This window comes from Perna viridis, chromosome 13 (assembly GCF_037379345.1).
Source record: "Perna viridis isolate PV_CMFRI_1.1 ecotype Kerala chromosome 13, ASM3737934v1, whole genome shotgun sequence".
Taxonomy (NCBI): Eukaryota; Metazoa; Mollusca; class Bivalvia; order Mytilida; family Mytilidae; genus Perna; species Perna viridis.
Window position 1 is genome coordinate 22634448 of NC_142457.1, and position 21822 is coordinate 22656269.

The following is a 21822-nucleotide window of genomic DNA, read 5'->3' on the forward strand; positions in this document are numbered from 1 at the left end:
AGAAAGATATGGTACATAATTCGCCCAAATCGGGATCCCTATTGTCTGTTTAAGTTGTAAAAAGCTGGATAAATTTTATGATGCCATTAAAATTTCGAAAAGGTATGGCTGGCACAATACAACACTGGAGAACCAACAGACCAAAACACGTAAAACAATCGAAACAACAAAAATGGCTTACAAAATGAATATAACGAAGTCTACAAAAATATGGGGGTAGACTTAATTCATTTTTTATTGGCAGTGGAAACCTATTTATGTGTAATATGTATTTGTAAAATTTTATCAAATACGAACACTCTTAAAATTGCTACAAAATGAAAAATTATATCAATATTTGTATGAGGACTAGGTTACTAAATATCAATAAAAAAGGCATTAACGATCAAACTGGCAAACTTAGGTAACACTCCAGCTAAGAATCATGAAAAAATGTGATTCTATATTTTGTTTAGAATGTTACAACAAAAATAAAAATGTTTGGCCTTTTGGGAGATGTATCACAAATTATGGAATTATTCAGAATGAAATACAGAACGATTCTAACAAAGATTCTACTTAAAACGAATAAAGAAAATGTTAAGAAATCATATTTAAGATATAAAACAAAACAAAATGTTTAATGTAACCTTGAACTTGATTAGAGAGTACGAATTGGATATTTAATGTTCAAGATTCATCTTTATCCTATATACGAGGACCCAAAATCCTACTAGATTCAAATATGCAATGTGACACATTTATAGATGTTGAGTTGCAAAACACCCACTGCAAATCGTAGAGCCGACAAAAAGATTAAAAATATTTAAAACGAAGCGAAAGAAAATACAGCTACGATAATAAAACTCCATTCTTTAACATTAGAAAGGAAAATCCATACTTGTGACAAACGAACTGCAGTCCTTACTTTTATAAGATCTTTTACGCAGATTGTCTACCCTTCTAGTTATTGGAACTTCCTGATAACAAAAAGGTAAATCAGTGAATATGACAAAATGTCCTTTATACTACTGCAAAACATTACCATGTGATAGCCATAAAGCATTACATTTCACGATATCATTGAAATAACTTTGATTACGGAGAACGAATCAATTGCATATAGAAAGCTTCTTACTTATTGAATTATAGCATTTTTCATCAATGAAGCATATCGTTGATTGGCCATGTTTAAGTAGTACTCCAGCTAAGAATCATGCAAAATGTGGTTCATTGTTGGAAAGCCAACATATTTTTATTTTTTAATTTTGTTTAAAATGTTATGAGCGAACAAAAATTGACTTGGACTTGTCACATAACCCATGTTCTCAGAAGATAAAAATAGTATTGAATCCACAGTAAAATTCAAAATTAAGGAGAATTATTTTCTCCTTAGAGCAGACAAATAGAATTGAATGATTATGCATTCCAATATATAGACCCATTACACAACTCAAAACAGGAATAAAAATATCTTTTTGGGGTGTATCACATATTACAGAATTTGGATGATTCTTACAAAGACTATTTAACTGTCCCTCCGGATTTGGAACGACAGGCGCTTGTATGTGGTTGCGGATCCTGGCCTTCAGGACACTGAACCGTGTTTGGTTGCGTTATACCATATTTTAAACGTTCTTATTTTTACAATCTGAACTACTGTACCTTTTTCGTGTAACGAAAAAGACTGAATGTTATTTGCAAGGCAGGTCACTTTCTGTCTGAATAAAATCAAACCTTCAGTGGTCCATAAGGTTTACGTCGCATAAATTATATTTAAACATGTATGTTAACTTCTTTTTTCATACTATCTTTACTACATGCAACAGTGCCCTGGAGAGAAAACAAAATAAGCAAGACCACAAGAACAATATCTTAGCTATACCTAAAATAAGATTAAAAGAAATACTTCTTGTCATTTAAGCTGAATTGATCATGTGTACGTGCAAGAAGTCTTTAACAAATATAAATTAAAGAGCTATAAAAAGGGAAAGAAGAAAAGAAACAAAAGTAATTACGTGTAACCACACTAAATTCCAAATATCAAACAATTAAGTATGTTTATAGGCAAAAAATTATGTCATTTAAACATTAGTTGTAACATCTTTTGTCCATTTAAAGTTTCAGTTTTCATTCATTAGTTCTATGTTTTCTTTCGTGACTGCATTTTTAGTGCTGGACTCATTCAAATAAAGGTGAATATTGTGTCGTTATGTCGTTTCTAAGAATTTTAATAACGTTCACTTTTTCTAACGGATATATCTGCTTCATCTATCAGCTTTTGAATACTGTAAATTCAGAATTTTCTCCGTGCATTAAACATTGTAATTGTGTCATTGTAGGTTAGAATATGTTTTTATTTTTTTAACGATTTTCACATTAGTTATGTTAAACATTTTATTAATTCGATTTTTAATTAATGGGATTTTGATGCAAATCTGGCAATAATTTCTGAACTCAAAGTAAATTCATTTGAATTGTGTTACGGACTTTTTATTTACAATGTAGTATTTCTGACACAACTGTACATTTGCATTTCACTTCATTTTCATTTTCATTTTTTATTATAACTGATATTGCACGACTGTATGTTTAAATATACACCAAAATATTAAATGAAAGGTAACTGATTGAGTGAGAAAGTGTTAATATCTTCTCAGTTTATTGCAATTTGACAATTTTTGTCTACTCAGTGCATGCTATATCCTATTTCATGGAACTCTTAACAAAATCGACCTCGGCAGATATTTCTTCAGATGTTTTATGACTTAAGGCTTTATAATGAATGCAAGTTGAAAATTACAAATAATCAACTTACGTTATGTATTTTCAAACTATAACAGAGTTTCGGCAAACAAAAAAAAAATACTTTGATTCCTCTGGAATATTTGCCTGCTTGATATACGGGTTCTGCCGCGGCATCTATAACCTCACCGTTTGTTATGGAAGAACAAATTTAGGAACGGCAAAATGTCGATTTCAGGATTTATCGACTATGCCTCACAATCATCTCAATCGCCCAATAATGTGATATCGAAATAATATTTCTATTACTCAAAGAGGTAGCTAAAAGGATGAAATCATTTGGTACATAATATCGCTTGCACTGAGTTGTTGTAAAATTTTATTTAAGCATATTGAATTTGTAATATGTCATACAATTAAAACTTCTTTAAAACAGTTATCTGAATTTGTATGTCAGTTTTCTTCATTCTTCCCGAAACCCTAGTACCATCCGATTCATGAAACATTCTAATATTTTTGTATTTATTTTTTAACAGGAATATGTATTTCCTTGTTGTACTTTTCGGTTTTGCATTTAGCATCGGGAGTGTAGCCCTTAAGTTTGAAGATTTTAATGGAATGCCAAGAAACTTTGTCGAATGTTTCGACAATGATGCCCTCATAGCAGAAACCCAAAACATGACGTTGTTTGACGTTCATGTCATGTGCAAAGAGCTACTTGCTGTCCATTTTAAGGAGAGAGTAGTCAAAATGAAAAATCCAAATGTAACTAACTATGTAAACCATCTTCTTAGGGGATTAATTTCCGAAGTAACTGGAGACAAATCTTCGCGAAATAAGAGGAGTATTTTTCGCGCTGGTAGAGTGCTAAGACGAGAGATACGTGAACCTCCATACGACACGACTTGGGGGTGCTATGTGAGAGGGGTCAGAAGGCTGAAAAACGACTACGTAAGTACCTCACAAATGTACATTTTCTTTTAAAAAATATTACGTACTTGTACATGAACACAGAACACAATTTGCAATATTCAAATATGCATAATCAACACTACATATATCGTGTGTGTGTGTGTGTGTGTGTGTGTGTGTGTGTGTGTGTGTGTGTGTGTGTGTGTTTCTTTAAACAAAATAGGGTTTATGGAATGCATTAAAATAATTAACAACGATTACTTGTCTTGTTTTGAAGAATATTTAAAATCGTATGTGACTGTATATTCCTTTGCATCATTGGCACTGAATAAATACGCGATCCATAGAAACGCACAATATAGAAATTGAAACGTTAAAAATAGTGTGTTTTTTAAATAGGCAAACATTTGTTTATTTGGTGTTTTACTTGCATTTACAAAATCTACTGAGCCAAATTATTAATAAGGTCTTCCTATAACGAAAGATGCTTAATAATATAAGAAGGGTTCAAGACATTACATAAATGTTACGTCGAATAAAACCGCGTTTTCTTATTATTTATATAGAAATACACATTTAATAAATCGATCGTTATGGTGTATCCATCAGCACCATGAAAACTGATTTATTCAACGGGTCAAAGTTTTCCTTTCCTCGTTTGTCTACCCCGGACTTGACTTTTTATGAGCAACTCGGTTGGTGTTTCTAGAAAAGCACAGGATGCTTACCCTACCGGTGCACCTGGTCCATGCTCCCAGTTTTTAGTGGAGTCCGAGTTGCCCATTTACTTTTGTTACTTTGTATGTATGATTTTAGTTACTTTATGTTCTTTGTTGTGTTTGTCTGTTTTCCATGTCTGGTCTTTGTCCCTGGATTGCATTCTTTTGATTACCGCTATAACCTTGGTTCCCTTGATTACTCTTACCCATCTGCAATTATATAATATACAATGCAACGTGTCAATATGGATTTAATGAATGAACAGCTGTCTCCAGCCAATTGAAGAAACCTTTCTGAACAGCGCCATTGTTAACAAATTGTGGATAATTTGAACTTAAATTTGAGATTATATAAACATAATCTTTTAGTATGAGATTTTTTCTGGTTCCTAGTGAAAGCACATTATTAGTAGGTTATTATCGTGTATGGGTGACTTTAACTACCTATCATAAACAGTAGACGCAAATTTTAAAAATACTTTTGGTATCAAAATTTAAAACAGGTTTGCAAGGGTAAAATCAAAAACTCCAATTGGTAGTAACAATTTTAACTTTGGATTGCTGTGTTTAAGTCGTAACTGCAATCTAAATTACAAGACACTTTCAAAGAAGTGGAAGACGTCAAAGTCGTTTTTTACCATGGAGTTGTATTACTTGTAGTAACACATATGTCTATATTATAGAAATAAATATATATATATTTGTTTTATCAAAAGTCCAAACCCCATTCTGGCCGATTGTAGTTTTTCAACCATAGGAAGTATTATTAAAGTAGCTGTCTTAATTTTGAAAGCTACAGTACAATTTTTAGAGCACGGGTTATATGAAAAATCACATGTTAATTTCTGTTTACTATGACATTTGAAACAAAATATCAAAAATGAAAATATGTAGGCTTTTTATCCAAGAATCACATTTTGCATGATCCTTAGCTGGAGTGCTACTTAAAGTGACATATTATTTAGAAATAACATGTACCTAAAAGGATTTAAGTACAGTTGTATCAATTATCTACACTTCCAAGAACAAAGAATAAATTGATTTAAAAATGCAATCGATCGATTTTTCACGCCTTGGCAATTCATTGAGTGAAAAACAGAGAAAAAGGGATATATCTTTGTCCAATAAGAATAAAGATACAATGAAATTCAGACGTGATCATTTGAATGAATATCTAATCATAATGCAGTATAACTCATTAGAATCATTTTTCATTGGCTAAAGTATAACATGTCACCAGCTTACAATCGAAAATTGCCAAAACGTATCCAAAAAAAACAAAAGCGGATTTCTTCATGAAATGTACAAGAAAAAGGGGACCCGGGCTCACATTAGATAATGTTTACTCTTAGTTTGTCAAAATAACATTTCTAACAATCATTGGGAAACTCCCAATACTGGATTCCGACCCCCGCCCCCTGAAAATTTCACTGTTACTGGAAGTTTCATTACTATTTTGTTAAGTCGTCAATGATATAAGTGTCAAATTAGAGAGAATTATTTATATATCTCGTCACAATCTTTTTCTGAAGATTCTTACATTTGTGAAAGAAAAGACTGATTATTCCCTCTTTTTCTCTCTGTCGTAGTACAGTTGAACCTTGAAAATAGAGCCCCCCCCCCTTTTGACTATAAATTATGCTATGTTATGACAATCCATGTGTACCCATGTTTAATAAATCTTGAACAGATGTTTTAGTTCATTATAATTCAAATATAAGCATAGATTTCCGTATTTGATTGGAACTAAGAGCATTTGGCGTACGTCATGGTAAAATTTATTTTTTAAAGAACGCTTAAGTATAAGGCTTTATGACAGGAGGTAATTCATGCATATCCAAAACCCGACGTACCCACTTACTATTTCTAGTTTAGAAACAGTGGAAGATCAGTCGTAATTAGTCAGTCGTTTGTTGCATTTTCTGGATAAGAATCATATAGATTGTGTATACATTGACACTTTGCAAGAGTTAATCCGCTTTATGTGGTTTGATTTGATTGAATTTAGTTGGAAGTTAATGTCTGGTGTTCTCAAAAATGCAGATCAAAAGGACGATCGTCATGAAAAAATACACCATATGTAGACCGGAATAGCATCATTTGTTTGGTGCTTTTTACACAAAGAATCATCTCTACTACAGGCAGTGTCTGAAATCTATATTTTGAGTACTTAAATTGTAGAAGAAAACAACAATAACTAAAGATATTAGTAAGATATCGGTTTAGACAAACCATAGGAGATTATTTTTGCGTCATTAATTGGAACTAAAATCAAGCAAACACGATATACGTATGTAACTACCTACGAATGAAACGATGATGATGCAGAATGTAAAATCATCTCTTTTATCATGTAATGTTGTAATGATTTTTTTTAAATGTACAAAAATAATGATACACAACCGCCTAATTTTCAGTTGTTGAATAAACTTTAAACATACATACCAAACATTTAATTCAATGCTAGGGATTTCAAGGAAACCAGGATTCAAAGGTAATCAAGAAGAATAAAGTCCAAGATAAAGAAAATAAACCTATCAAACATAGACATCGAAATAACACATAGAAAGAACAGAAAATGAAAAAGAAAGCATGAAGAAAACAAACTGAGTTCAAATTTATGCCCCATGTATATTAGCTTTAAGTAAACAAATTTTGAAGAGAACTGTAAAATGAAAAAAAAATGGAGAAAGGCTGCATTTTTTAAAACAAAACATATCATAAATATCGGCAAAGAAATGCCGAAGCGTCAGTAGTTGGAATATTTTAAAACGTCGAAGTCCAAAAAAGCCTTGAAAATGTCACAATTTATCTTTGGTAACAATAACTGTTATTGAATGTTACTAATCGTCTTTTTGGCAAAAAGTCTAAATGGTTTATTTCCATCTGTATACTCATTATTATTAAAATTGATATCATTATACAATGTTTTCTGGTAGCAAATTGAGTAGGTTTAAACCGATATAGTAAAATTGTTATATTGAATACAGTACCTCAACCGATCTGCAACTGTACATGTGATTGCGAGCGTTCATTGATCACCGATCAGTTTCCGATCAGTCATCAATCAGTCATACCCATCCTTGAAACCGGCGATCGCTTCCTTTTTTTTAGGTGAACAATAACCGGTTAGCATTTTTATGAATCAATTTGTTTCGGTTTTCCATTTTTAAACACAAATACTAAATAATAAAATTCAAACATAATTTAATTGTCTATTAAATTTATTATTATTTTCTTTATGAATAACAAAATGATGAAGTATCATTTTACGCTTAAATGAATTTTAAGGCATATTCACATTTAATGTTTATACTTAATTTATTCATATCTGCTACAATGAAGGAATGGTTAGAAGTTGGTGACACTCTTAAAATCAACGATATTTTTGTATCGTATTCAATTTCCCCACAACTGTTCAAGCTTTCCTTTGAAACAGAAAGAAATCAAAGCCTTGGGGCTTGTTTTGTCAATAAAAAGATACATTTGATAGAAATTTGAATGATATCTTAATGAAGTGTGTTATCTACATATTATGTGTGCTATTCGTTCTCTCCGATATCATGGACTTTCATTAAACAAGTTACCCTCAGCATGTTTAAAACTTTAAGTTCAAATTTAATGCCTCCGAAAGTCTGTTTCTCGTTTGCCCATATGAATGTGTTGCAAAAATAAAGAAAGATAATCGATATTGACTTTATACTCAAAGTATTCAACAAGCCAGGAATCGACGAACAGAAAGAAAATGAAATATCCAATTAGTGTCTCTAGTAATAATGATAATAAAACAGTCTGTAATTTCTGCCGCCATCAACTAGCGGATGACTTCCCCTGGCGCTGTTCTTGTTATCTGAGTCCTCATCATCCGTTTTCACTCTCACGTCTCTGACATGCATGCCTTTTACTTGTTGGCATGGTCCTTTGTATCTTAGTAAATAAAAGGGTTTATTTGTTGGAAGTGCTATTGGAGTACTTGCTGACCCTTCGGACCTGTGAATAAAGACAATAAAACAACATTCCATATACAGCTGTGATATAACGTCTTATGTTGTATCAGCCGATCTTCATTATGTCTTATCTAATTTGAAAATATAATGTTTGCAACATTAGCTTAAAGTTATTGAAGCAAAAATTTTATTGGCCCTATGAAGGGACCTTAGATTATGTTCTTTGTCGGAGGTATTTTGGATGCCAGATTTTTTTATTTGTAATATAACTTTAATCCAGCAGAGTTGTTTTGCTATACAGCACAATCTTTAAAACAAAATACGATGAATTCAGCAGTTGTCCTTTATAGATTTATTAGTCAAGGATACGATTTTCAAATTATTTTCTTTTCTTTGTTTTGACAAATAGAAATATTCGACCCCTTAAAACCAAGTAAATTTTTAGTATTACATTACTACAAATCTGGCAAAATCACAACACTACGTCAAGTCTAAAGTCTAATGCTGTTCTTTTTCTTTATGCCATTCATTTATACTGAACGATAATGAAAACATAATGATTTTTTTAATAACATATTAAGGAAGTAGACGTCGGGTATGGGACATAACTCATGAAATCAGTGACATGTTTGTATCATATTCAACTTCACTAAAGTCTTTCAAGCTTTCATTTGAAACAGAATGAAATCAGCGCAAGTTACTTTGATGCTTACATGAGATTGATGTTAAGTGCTGAATACAAACGTTCCAATGATTTGTAAGAGGTGTATCTCTTTCCCTAGGTCTACCTCCTAAATTGCCATTTCACAATAAAATATACCATGAAGCTGGTAGATTTGATGGTTGTAACACACTTTAATATGTTCTGAGCTAGTTAATAGTACATATAACGGCGAGAGTTTTCTGAAACCCTTTTGTTTTAGATTTATGATCTACGCTGGTGAATTTTGTTGTGGTTCATCGTGTCCGTTTTTTTTTTTTTTTTTTTTTTTTGTTTTTTTTTTTTTTTGTATTGTGTTCTCAAAATGTGTTACAGCCTATTCTTTGTCGACTTACATGTTTATAAAGCATGCCTTTCACTTTTTTTTCTATATGACTAATTACATCGTATTGTTATTGAGAAAGTAGATATGGTCAATGTGTCAAAAAAACAACAACCTCACCGTGAGGAAAAATGTCAGCTTAAGTTGTTTTCCTAAAACAAAGCCAAATAAAAGGTATAAAAATGAACAAAACCAATGTACTTGATGTAATTATGTTTTATCAAGGATCGGTTTATACAAGTTGTACTGTAATACAATTATTTATACAGAGTGTGAGCAGAACAATGAACACCTATGACATCATTGCATCACTTCATACTGGAGATGCAGTCCTTGCTGGTCATGATGGTCCTGGATTTTTCGGCTGGCATAGAGCTTACATAAGAATGTTTGTATAACATTTGTTTCATATGAAAGTTATTCGTTTACTAGTGGGTATGCTTAAGGATGTTCATTGTTCATGAACAGTAATTTTTATCAGATTTCCGGACTGTTCTTGTTTTATCTATTTCATAGCATTAATATTTGTTGCCCAGTTAACCCCATTTTTCATTTCCTAATTTCAATAAACACACCTTAAAATGTTATTTGGGTAGTTTTTTTATAAGATCTTTGTTATGTCTTCTGAGTTTTGAAAGATAAAACCTACTACGACAAAACCTATGAAAAATCTAAGGAAGTCCATTTTCTGCCAAAATTGTAAATGCTTATATCCGAAAAAGAAATCACACTGCACTGACCGAACTATTTATTTTTTATGAGCATCTCGGAGGTATTTCTAGAAAAGCAGATGACGCTTACTCTACCGGTGCACCTGGTCCATGCTCCAGTTGTTTAGTGGAGTCCGAGTTGCTTCTGTTACTTCGTATGTATTAATATAGTTACTTTATGTTCTTTGTTGTGTGTGTCTGTTTTCAATGTCTGGTCTTTGTCCCTGGATTACACTCGTTCGATTTCGCTAGAATCTTGGCTTCCTTGATTACACTTTTTCTTATATTGTTACAACATGAAAGACCTTTAAAGATGCCTTAACCCTTCGAAATCCTTGTCATTCTTAAATAGAGCAGCGAACATCCGAAAGTAAAGATAATGTTAAAGGAAAAAGCAATCTTTTACGTGTTCTATCCCAATTTTTCATGTTATTTTTATCAAATATCTTCTCATGTGGAACTACCAGACCAATAACAACTAAACTTAATATGAATATTTCTTAAGGTATTATGTATAGATGTGATGTGGGGATTTTTTATCCGTGAAAAATTATGGCTGATGTTACTAAATATTGGACAGAAGGTTCAGTCAGATGTTTTTCTCTTATATCTCCAAATCCGTAAGGTTAAACCAAAGTCTTACAATTGCTGAAATGATCCTTATTATAAGGCCTTCAAACGCATTTAGGGATCAAAGTTATATGACGACTCCTTATTAGATTTATTGCCCTTGAAAGGCAAAAAATGAGGTTTTAAGCAGATTTCAGTCAATATCTTGAAAACTAAAGTAGATATAAAGAACCCTTCAACTGCTGAAATGATCCTTATGACACGGCCCACAAAAGTCTGCAGAAATATCAAAATTGTCGGACGACATCTTGTTAGAGTTATTGCACTTGAAAGGCAAAAAATGAGGTTTTTAGCAGTTTTCACCCAATACTATGAAAACTTTGATAGATAGAAAGAAACTTTCATCGATAAAATAATCCTTATGAAAAATATTTATGTGTCAAAATTGTTGGGCAACACCTTGTTGGGAGTTATTGCCCTTGAAAGGCAAAACTTTAACAAGGTGTGCGATTCACGCTTATGGGAGCCTCTTGTTTTCTAATCAAAACTTTGAACATGAGACAGATTTTTGTAAGAATCCAACGGTTATCAATGTACTCATAGATATGGTAAAATTAAAAAACTTGTGAATCAACACACAAACATAAGTTTTAGAGCAAGTAACTAATGAACAAGTTAATGATTTACCTCTGAATTTGGATCGGTTAACAAAAGCAGTTTTTTTTTTTTTTTTTTTTTTTTTTTGTTGGTTTATTTGTTTGCTTGTTTGCTTGTTTTTTTATTTTATATTTGTATTTGTTTATGTTTTGCTCTTATAGAATGGAGTTTGCCATTGGTTGCCCCATTCCTTACTGGGATGTAACTATTGAGTATGCAATGGATGATCCAACACAGTCCATTGTATGGTCACCATGGTATTTCGGAAACGGGTATGGCATATTAACAACTGGTCCGTTTGCCAATCTTCCAGGCGATATACCAATTATCCGAAATATAAATGCAGGAGGATGGCTAATTTCAAACGAAGATGTGAATCTTGAACTTGCCAAGCCGAATTTTATAGAATTTACCGAGCCATCGAATTGCGACGGTGAAGATCGAAGCCAATATAGCTTTGAGTGCATACATAACGGTGCCCATGTCTGGGTGGATGGAACATTTGACGTGATTGAAACCGCCCCCTTGGACCCGATGTTTTTCCCAATGCATGCATTTATTGACAAAGTATTTGGACTGATGAAAAGACAATTAGGTCCAAATGGTGTTTTTCCTGACAAAGGCATCGAAAGACATAGACCAAATGATCCGCTACTGTTTAATAATACATTTCCTGGAATTGAAAGACTCACTCAAAGTCACGGCTATAGTGACACACTAGATAGTCTGATACATTTTAGCGAAAAGCCAAATTGTCCGCTCTGTGCCGGGAGTAGAGACCTGTACTGTGACAGAACACGCAATATATGCCTTCCACGCAGACGTCAAGGAGTAGATGCAATGGCAAGAACACGCATGCAAGTTCGAACTGCAACCGGAATGCAAACAGTGGACGTGTATGAACCAGATGTGCCTTCGCGTGCGGATCGACTTGTAGAAAGAATGGGACCACTGTCTATTCCAGGGCATAAATTCCGTGTTACAACCCGAGATAGCCGTACAATGGGCAAATCGCTGCTTTCAAGACCTGACGGTCAAAATGTGGGTTAAAGTGTTAGTTCTTGCAGTCATATTGCTAAAAATGAAAACAATAAAGAATAAAAATAGTAAATTCAATTCACATTATATTTCTTGTACATAATTAATTTTAACAACAGAAAATCAAGCTTATTCGTATAGTTAAACAACTTTAATAACAAATCAAAAACGCAAATAGAACAATTGCGGTTACGAATAAGTTAATCGTCTGTATAAGTACGGATAAATGTATTGCATTAATATACTTAACAGTGTAGCAAGCTAATGAACCTATGATCTCCATTTCCATGATCGCCACCTCCGATTTGGCGTGCTTGCCTGTGAACATCGATTGAATTTAAGATAATGATAATGATGAATAATAAAGTAATGAGATGGGAATAAATGTAAAAAACTTGGATCATTGTATCAAAACATTATTTTAAGCATGAATTCATGCAAATGCAATATGCCAAAATGTCTGAGCATTCTACTCTATCGAAGCTGGGAGATCTCTATGTGTAGGCATAATTTACCAAGTAATCATAATATAAGAAGCAGTCTGTATAAAGATCAGTCTCATGTAAGCATCAAAGTGACTTGGATTGATTTCATTCTGTTTCAAATGGAAGATTGATAGACTTTGGTGAAATTAAATATAATACAAAGATATCACTGAATTTAGGAGTGCTGTCACTTACCCTAGGTCTACCTCCTAAATTAACATTTTAGTATAGTTCTGTTAAGTCAAAACATGTAGGATCTACCAAAACTCTATTTTTCTTTGTTTTCCTTATTTATTTATTTATTTATTCATTTATTTATTTATTTATTTATTTTGTAATCCATTCTGATTTGTAATAGCATAATCTAAATAAAGTAAACAAACAAACAAACAACACAAAAACAAAAAGAAGTAACTACCTTGGAACCTGAATAGCTCACCTTTATCGTCAGACAAAGACCTAATAGTCCGCGTTGGTTTACCAATTATTTTCCGGGCATTGAAAGATTCCCTCAAACGCATGGGTATATTGAAACTATAGATAGTTTGATAAATTTAAGCGAGAGGCTAAGTTGTCCACTTTGTTCCGGGATTAAAGGTCTGCATTGAGACAGCACACGACATATCTGCCCTCAACGCAAAGGTCAAGGAATGGATGCAGTAGTAAGAACATGCATTCAAGTGCGTATAGAAACCGGAAGAAAAACATTTAACATGTTGGATCAAGATGTGGCTTCCCAAGCGGATAAATCCGTTGAAAAAATAGGGCCACTGTCTATTCCAAGACAAATAATCCGTGTTCGTGTTTCCATGCGAGATAGTCGTTACATTTCTAGCTTGGCGGGAAAATAGCTTCTATAAATAGACAGAACTTCAATCAGAATTATTTAAAACAATTGTTTAGCAACCTACGAGTTAAAAATAGAAAATATATAGTTTGACCCAATACATTTTCTAGCAACTTATTTTACACAAAAGTTAACAAAAAACAAAGCAAACAAAAAACAAAAAAGGTGAGAACGCTACACCTACCGAGGCATTTAGGGAGAGTTGGTATAAACGTAAAATACACGAAGTTTTTGTGACCGGAAACCACAGAGTGCCAAGGAACAAAGAAGAAAGGAATTACTGGAAATGGAATTTAAGAAATTTATTCAATTATACGGAATACGCATAGAAACCTAATACAGCAATGCAGAACTAGGTTTGCCTTTGAAAATCTAAAGGCAATAATGCTTTCAAGAACACATAGCAGCACAAATACTTCTCGGAGTAACGGAGTATCCAGAACGGCAGTTTTCACTTTTACAAGACAACCGCCTTGCTATTCTGTGTAGATCATGTTAAATAAAGTGGATGATATTCTGTTTCTAAGTGTCTTTCATCATTTTCTTGAAAACATTCTTTTCAACCATCTACTTTGTTATTGTGACGACTGTATAACTTTGGGAGCGACGACATTTAATGTCTTTGGACAAGACAGCCCTGTTCAATTAATTTCTGTGCGGATGTTTTAGCCCTTACAAGGTAATCGGTTTAGTGATAGAAAACGCATTCTGTGAACTGAAAACAACTTCGGCATGACAACTAAAATGCTATTACATAGAAATCGATTGTTTACAATGGGCAAATCAATGCCGTCACGTATGTCGAAGAGAGGGATTTTAACGCTCCACATTTTTTTATTTAAGTACTTCTCCGTCTAAGAATCAGACAAAATGCGTATAAGGTGTGGAACATAAATGAAGAAAAAAACACAGAGATTTTATTGCATTAACCAAGTATTTATACCCGATAACCTCCAAGTGTTTGTAAAATTTGCTTATTTAAGATATTGATAGGTCAAATTAGTTGAAATGCACTATGGGAAAATGGCAGGAAAATTTTCCCGCACATTTTCCTTATATAAGCAGTAAAAAAATATCATTGTCACAAATGATTCAAGATAAATTTAAATAGATGTTCAGTTGTTTTCTAAATGTATTGAGTATATTTGATGCAAAAAAGACCAAATTGAGAAATATGATGTGCCACCCATTGCCTGATTCTTACACAGAATGGTAATGAAGTTTATGTTCAAAATATGAATCAGACTTCAGTGTCTTAGGTTTACAATTTAGAGTTTATTATGATAAGATCGAAGAAGATCTTCACTAAACAAAGATTTGTTTCAGTGACAGACGTCACCTATAGAAATCTTGCATTTAACAACTGGGGCTTACTCGCCTTCTTTTTGTTGTATTAAAATATGTCCCAACCTAGTCTGTTTACCATGAAGTTACGTCGCTCAAGCTCCAAATTCAATCCAACAATACAATATATTGACAAAAAAGCAAATGTCAAAATATCTAATGAATGTGACAAGACGTTTGAGAGACAACAGACGAAAAATCGGACTTGAGGAAAGAAATATAAGCTTTATTAATATCGTTATAAATTTATTGATACAAACAAAAATTTATAAAACCAAAGAAAATGTGTACGAAACAGACAATAAAATACACAATTGCAAATAGAAGCATTCAGATTCGTAGTCAACATAAAGTTAAACAATTGCTAAGTTTGATAATTCTATTTGACCAAACTGAGATTTTGCCAAAAAAAAGAGTATTTTCGGATTTTGCAAAACTATCGAACCAGGACCAAGAAACGATTTCAAATGCCACAGATTTCAGGATTGAATTTGACAGATGTCATTTCATTTCATAACGGCAAATCTAATAATTCATTAAAAATGAAGCATAACAACTCAAAAACAAACAAATAAATAAATGAAATTGGTATAAAGTTATGCATTAAAAAGAATAAACATATCGTCACCGGAATGAATACAATGTAGATTCTGCTGTTTTCTTTTTTCTTTTTCTAACAGCCCATTGTACGTGCAGTTCATAGTTCGACGGAATTCCGTTTACAAAGAATAAATAAAATCTGCTGATTTAGAGGTCAAAATTGACTTCGTGTCTGGTTTTGCTGTTGTCTTTGCCGAGTTGCTTTTTGTCATCTGCGATTCCTGGTTCATTTCCAATCTTTGTCGAATTTGCTCTTAAAAGAATAATTATCCATTAAATTAAACTCATATTGATATGACATCACTATACTCTTATAATATTTATGAAGAATAATGCATGGCAATTTCTATATGACTTTTGTATCATATCGTGATAAATATATCAGCATGAGGGGCTCTTGCCCGAGAGCTGGAATTTATAGAGGTCAAAAACGGCACGTGACATATATTTTTCCATTAATAATACACTTTATCATGCACTGATGTTACTTATTATTTTCTGTATTTCTTATGACTTGAATCTTATTATTTTAATCTTTGACTAGACGCAAAATCCCAAAAAGTTCACTTGTTTTATTTAACTAGTAAATTTTTTTTATTATATTCATTTATATCTTTTGTACTTTTTTCATTTCAATTTTAACCATTTTGACCAAAGGCAATTTTATTCTGCTCGCTTGTAATGGAATATTCCAAAATAATTAATTGCAATGGAAGTGCCTTTACCAAGTCATAACCAATGGCAACCAATGGCGGTGGTTTTCAACTTCCTAGCTATTGGACTTCCGTTTTGACTATTGTACAGAGTGTATCAGTTCGCTTTACCAAGTCATAACCATGGCGGTGGTTTTCAACTTCCTAGCTATTGGACTTCCGTTTTGACTATTGTACAGAGTGTATCAGTTCGCTTTACCAAGTCATAACCATGGCGGTGATTTTCAACTTCCTAGCCATTGGACTTCCGTTTTGACTATTGTACAGAGTGTATCAGTTCGGCAATGTGTAATTACCCTTCATATAAATAGGAAAACTAACTGTTTGATAGACCCCGCAACATAAATGATAAAGAAATACGAGTAAGGATGCGATACAGTTGCAACCGTGCGATGAATGGGGTGTAATAAAGGTGAAGCATGTTATAAAGGGGTGCAATAAAGGTTGTTACATCACATTGTTTGATACGAGTCAAACATTTAAGATTTAATTAGGTAATAAAAAACTCATGTACTACCCGTAGATGAATATATACCGCTTTCACAAATGCACTTGAAGTAAATGTTGAAACTATATACTGTCTACCCTTTTTCGCAATACCTACATCACAGACATAGGCCTATATCGAACACTTTTTATCACATACGTAATTATGGACCATACTAGAAACCCACATGAAAAATATGAATTGATAAAAATCACATTTGAATATCCGTACCCCATGCCGAGAGCATTATGGCTGGTAGCTCCCATGTGATTTAGTGATCTTGGGTTGGTACATGTTTTGACATGGAATTTTAAGTACGTTATACTAACAACCTCTGTGTATTTTACCAGATATAAAAAGTTACATGAAATTTGTATATAATATGTTTTTTCTGCACTTTGTCTTCTCGTGATATTTAAGCAATCAAACAGGTATAGAATGAAAACAGACGAACAGACTTCTTTAATTAAACAGATTATTCCTTTCACCTTCTATAAATAAGGTATTTGCCTAGAGCATTGGAGACACTTTGTATATTCGGATCATTCTAAATCAACTACAGATTTATACTCAACTAGTTCGTGAACCCAATTTATTATTTCTGACGATGTACCGACGACACGGAAGTAGATTCAGTGATAGGTTGTACTTATCACTTGAGGGGAAACGAGATTAATATATCATACCTGCTGTAATTTTAAAACCCATTGTTATTAATAGATCAATTAGCATTGCAAATGTGACTGTTGTTGACATAACCCATTTTTCTAGAACCATGAAGCATTTTTCTTCCTGACATAAAATCTCATCTTTAACCTTGAACACATCTTCGGCGGCTATACCCAGAATACTAATTATCTGTGGCCATTTTACCGCAATATCTTTCACTTGACTGACTGTAACGATCGCCTTGATCAATGGAATATCTAAAAGTCATTACACTTATATTTTAATCAAATATAGATATCCTTAAAAATAAATATAAAACAGAAAAAAAACCTTCATACCAAGATTTCCACTCCTAGACATATGACCTCCGTCAGTATTTACATTTGATTTTAATAACTCCATTGCAAAATTTAAGATGCGAAAATCAAACTTGTTTTTATGTCGTTTCTGAAATGGGCAAGCATGTACGAACTGCTGTTAATCACGAAACGATCTATTTTAAAGATGACTTCATTTGTTTTGAAGTTCAAAATGATAAAAAGGCTAAGCCATGAACACGAAGAATGAATTTCAGACATGTTTATTATGATTATCTATGTAACCAACCTTGGTAAGAACTCAATTTAAACTGTTGTACCTGAAATATCAAAGATTGAATCAATATATCTAGTGTGACTGTGCTTAGAGACATAGCAATAAAAATTTAGAAAGATGTTGAACTCTTTACTGTGAATAACCATCATCCAAACGATGTAAGACTACAAGGAACAAAATGACAGAAATGCGTTTCAAATTATGTTTTTTTTTTGCCTTAATTAACAACATTGTTTTTCATTTGCTAATTTAATTGACGTTTTTTGTGAGTAAAAGGAAGTGTCGTGCATTATCTTTATCTATATACTCTTAGTAAGGAAAGATCTATATGGAATAAATAAAGATAATGCTTACCCAATGTATTTTTGAAACCTTTACTGTTGTTTCAAGTGATGTCCTGTTAAAAAAAGTACTTTAGCATAACAAATGTACAATATTTTTTTTATAGTATAAAGTGAGGTTAAAATACAATTTTATGGTTAAAAAGGGACGAGTAGTTCCTATGGCGAATGAGGAGTTCGTAATGCAAAAATGTATTATTGAGAATTAGTAAGGCGGCTTAGAATTGATAATTGGGAACCGGTTTAAAATGTATTTTATATCACACTTGATAGTTCAGATGTTGAAGAAATTATAGATATAGATCAATTTGTAAATTGATTAATAATAATATTCCAATGGAAGGTTCTAATGGAAAAATGGATTTTCTTTGATACCGGCAATTGACATACTCAACAAAGAACATGATGAAACAAAAACAAATTGCTCATTGAAACGGAGGTTAATAGAAAAACAAAGACTCTCAAAAGAACTTTTTTAGACACACCCGCCGTGCTGCTCATAAAACGTCATTTCCGGAGTAAACAATTGAGGAAATGGGAACTATAACACAATATATAAATCGGTTCGCTGAATTAAGAAATGATAATGCTAAATGTTGTAAATAGGATGTTTATACCACTCTAGAGCATTAATCTATAGTAAAAAAAACACGTGGATTTTGTGAAATTATTATTAAAGGTTCATCTGCAAATTATGTAAATACTGACAACTTAAATCTTTCAAGAATCATACATATACTAAAAGCACCAAAAAGACCTATATAAAAGGTGGGAAAAGATATGCAATAAATCAGAGTTGTTTAAATTGTACATGTTGCAGTTTACTGCAGGTCCAATTGTCTGAAAATATGATTTGTAAAGTAATCCTTTCACCAACAATGTACATACCAGTCCTTATGAAAAATGAACTTGAATGTACCATTGGTACAGTTAAGTACGGAATTCATTCGCTCCCAATCTTCTTGGGGACCAGGTCTACACACAATAATACATTCAGCTAGTTTACCTGCAATAAGGAATTGAATGGAGTATGAAACCAACGGTTAAGAATTATAATCATCAATACGAATGATATTTGGTATTAGATTGTAAAATAGTGTGTAAATCCTGTTTTAATTAAAAAAAAATAAGCTTGGACACATTTCTTAAATTAATTGCTAATAAAATGCGTTAAAAACTTTTTTTTGTAAGCTTTTGTCACATGTACCCCCATTCCCCACCTCATCCTAAAAAATGAAAGGATTCCGCATGCATGCATTAAATTTGCTTAGTAGATCATGTAAGTTGTCTTTATCATTCTTTCATGGACGTATACTATATTTGTGTATTCTGTATGGACTAGTCGGTCGATATATTGCAATGTGACGCAAAGTATCATACTCTTTTAACTGCGTGCGGACCGATCGATGTTAATGAAACAATTCCTACAGTTTTTATTGGAGTCCGAGTTGCTCATTTGCTTATGTTACTTTGTGTGAATGATTTTAGTTACTCTATGTTCTTTGTTGTGTATGTCTGTTTTCCATGCCTGGTCTTCGTCCCTGGATTATATTATTTTGATTACCGTTACAGTCCTTGAACCGGATCGATTATCGTTGACTGATTGATCCCTGACGGATCGATGACCGATGACCGGTGACCGATCTGATCGCAGTTTTGTTATGTGACATGACGTAATATCTGTTTTATATATAAGAAACGTAAACTAAAAGTATAAATTGATGTTTAAATCTATTACATTATGTAAATATGTGTAAAATTGACAAAGAAAACAATAAAAACCGTAAAATACAGTGAACGCTCTGTGGTCACGTGATGGGTTAAACGGTTAAACGGATCGGTTTGATGGATCGATGACTGACCGTGAACTGATCGGTGACCGATGACCAATCGCAATTTTTGTTGCGCGGATCGGTTCAGGTACTGTATAACCTTTAACCTTGGTTCCCTCGATTACTCTTTCCTGTATTATATTTTTCAAATGTAGTTTTCACTGGAGCATTCATGTGGAAGTATACTGAAAAACAGATACACATTTGAATTATGACGTCACGTTCTTAATATGAAAGCGAGGCCAACAACAAAATTTCCTAACGATCCATAGAATTTCATATGGATCGGCAGATATATCCAAACAGACAAAATTCATAATTGTATTATATTAATCCGTATTTCTAATTGTTATCGACGATAAAAACAGGATAGGCAGCCCACTTCTTCAATAACTAACGCTAGCACATTAAAAATACTAAAATGCATATGGGAACAACCTAATTTGATTAATGTTTATTACTCATCTGGGCTATATACTTATTTTCCATAATAAACTTACTTGGAACTGTGACGTCATTAACATCGAACGGTCCGCACGCAGTTCAAATAATTCCAAATTTAGGCGGCTTTGATTTTGACTTTAATCGATTGGGAGTTAAATAATATCGATTTTTTTTAATTTTGGACCAAGTTATGCTAGGAGCAGTTTACGCTTCTTAATAAACCGCTTCCAGCTTCATTAAGCTTAAACTGTCCTTAAGTTGCTTTTTTAGCATACACTGGACAAAAATTAAAAACAATATTTAAACAACCAAAAATGTGTAAGATTGTTTGATTCTAAAAAAATGTAAAATACAAAAACGGACATCAAAAACAAACAAGAGGCTCCCAGGAGCTTGTATCGCTCACCTGGTTGAATTTTGCCTTTCAAAGGCAATAAATTTTGCGAGAATTTGTCAAACAATTTTGACTCAAGAATTCTTTAGTAGGACTTATCATAAGATCTTCTCAACAATTGAAAGTTTCTTTTAATATATCATAGTTTTCAAGATATTGACTGAAAACTGTTAAAAAAATGAGTCATTTTCCCCTTTCCAGGGCAATAACTCTTACAAGGAGTCGTCTGACAACTTTTATCCCTGAAGACTTTTGTAGTCCTAACAATATGGATCATTTCAGCTATTGACAGAATTTTGCTAAACCTATTGGTTTTGGAGATATATGCGAAAAACTACTGTCTGACCCCTATATTCAATTTTTATTAAAATCCCCACTTCTATTCTATGCCGGATACCCCAAGGAACATTCGTACCACGTTTGGTTTAAATTGGTCAAGTATTTTTAGAGGACGACGACGGACGCCAAGTGATGGCAACAGCTCACATGGTCATAAATGGTGTGATTTTGTTACTAAACAAAGCTGCACCTTTGTGGTTGTCATCTGGAAGAAAACCAATACTGCTACAAGGTTCAGACAACTCTATTTCTGCCTCCAGTAAAGCTGGCTCATCCATCATTACATTTAATACTGACGTGGTCGGACCATTCCTCGTCTGATGAAATAAATTAAAAGACCCAAACTTATAAAGTACTGCAAACTGATTTATTTTTGCAACCGACACTTTTGCGTTTTAGGATATAGAACAAAA

General features: G+C 32.8%; 2 protein-coding genes across 4 annotated transcripts in view; one reads left to right on the plus strand and one right to left on the minus strand.

The window, feature by feature from the left end:
• Window positions 1-771: 771 nt before the first annotated feature.
• Window positions 772-12392, plus strand: LOC148600014 (uncharacterized). 2 transcript variants are annotated; one of them, XM_088559113.1, is made up of 4 exons: window positions 772-2174; window positions 3261-3675; window positions 9615-9733; window positions 11444-12392. In XM_088559113.1, exons 2-4 carry the CDS (start codon window positions 3265-3267, stop codon window positions 12330-12332), a joined length of 1419 nt encoding a protein of 472 aa, XP_088415239.1. In that variant the 5' UTR covers window positions 772-2174; window positions 3261-3264; the 3' UTR covers window positions 12333-12392. The 2 variants fall into 2 exon arrangements, with proteins under 2 accessions (XP_088415239.1, XP_088415240.1); XM_088559114.1 differs by having other exon boundaries at window positions 772-973.
• Window positions 12393-15259: 2867 nt separating this feature from the next.
• Window positions 15260-21822, minus strand: part of LOC148600015 (uncharacterized) — a 54051-nt gene continuing 47488 nt past the window's right edge. For both annotated transcript variants that reach the window (XM_088558044.1, XM_088558043.1), the window contains exons 27-32: window positions 21600-21726; window positions 19289-19406; window positions 18414-18456; window positions 18072-18102; window positions 17483-17722; window positions 15260-15849 (exon numbers count right to left, since the gene is read on the minus strand). In XM_088558044.1, the coding sequence (XP_088414170.1) occupies window positions 15716-15849; window positions 17483-17722; window positions 18072-18102; window positions 18414-18456; window positions 19289-19406; window positions 21600-21726 (693 nt within the window). In that variant the 3' untranslated portion in view covers window positions 15260-15715. The remainder of the gene's footprint in view (window positions 15850-17482; window positions 17723-18071; window positions 18103-18413; window positions 18457-19288; window positions 19407-21599; window positions 21727-21822) is intronic.

Bases quoted from the DNA above. Each gene is read 5' to 3' on its own strand.
- LOC148600014 (XM_088559113.1), top strand. From the start codon at position 3,265: ATGTATTTCCTTGTTGTACTTTTCGGTTTTGCATTTAGCATCGGGAGT. The intron at 3,676-9,614 runs GTAAGTACCTCA...TTATTTATACAG, and splicing joins GAAGGCTGAAAAACGACTAC to AGTGTGAGCAGAACAATGAA. The intron at 9,734-11,443 runs GTTTGTATAACA...TTGCTCTTATAG, and splicing joins CATAGAGCTTACATAAGAAT to AATGGAGTTTGCCATTGGTT.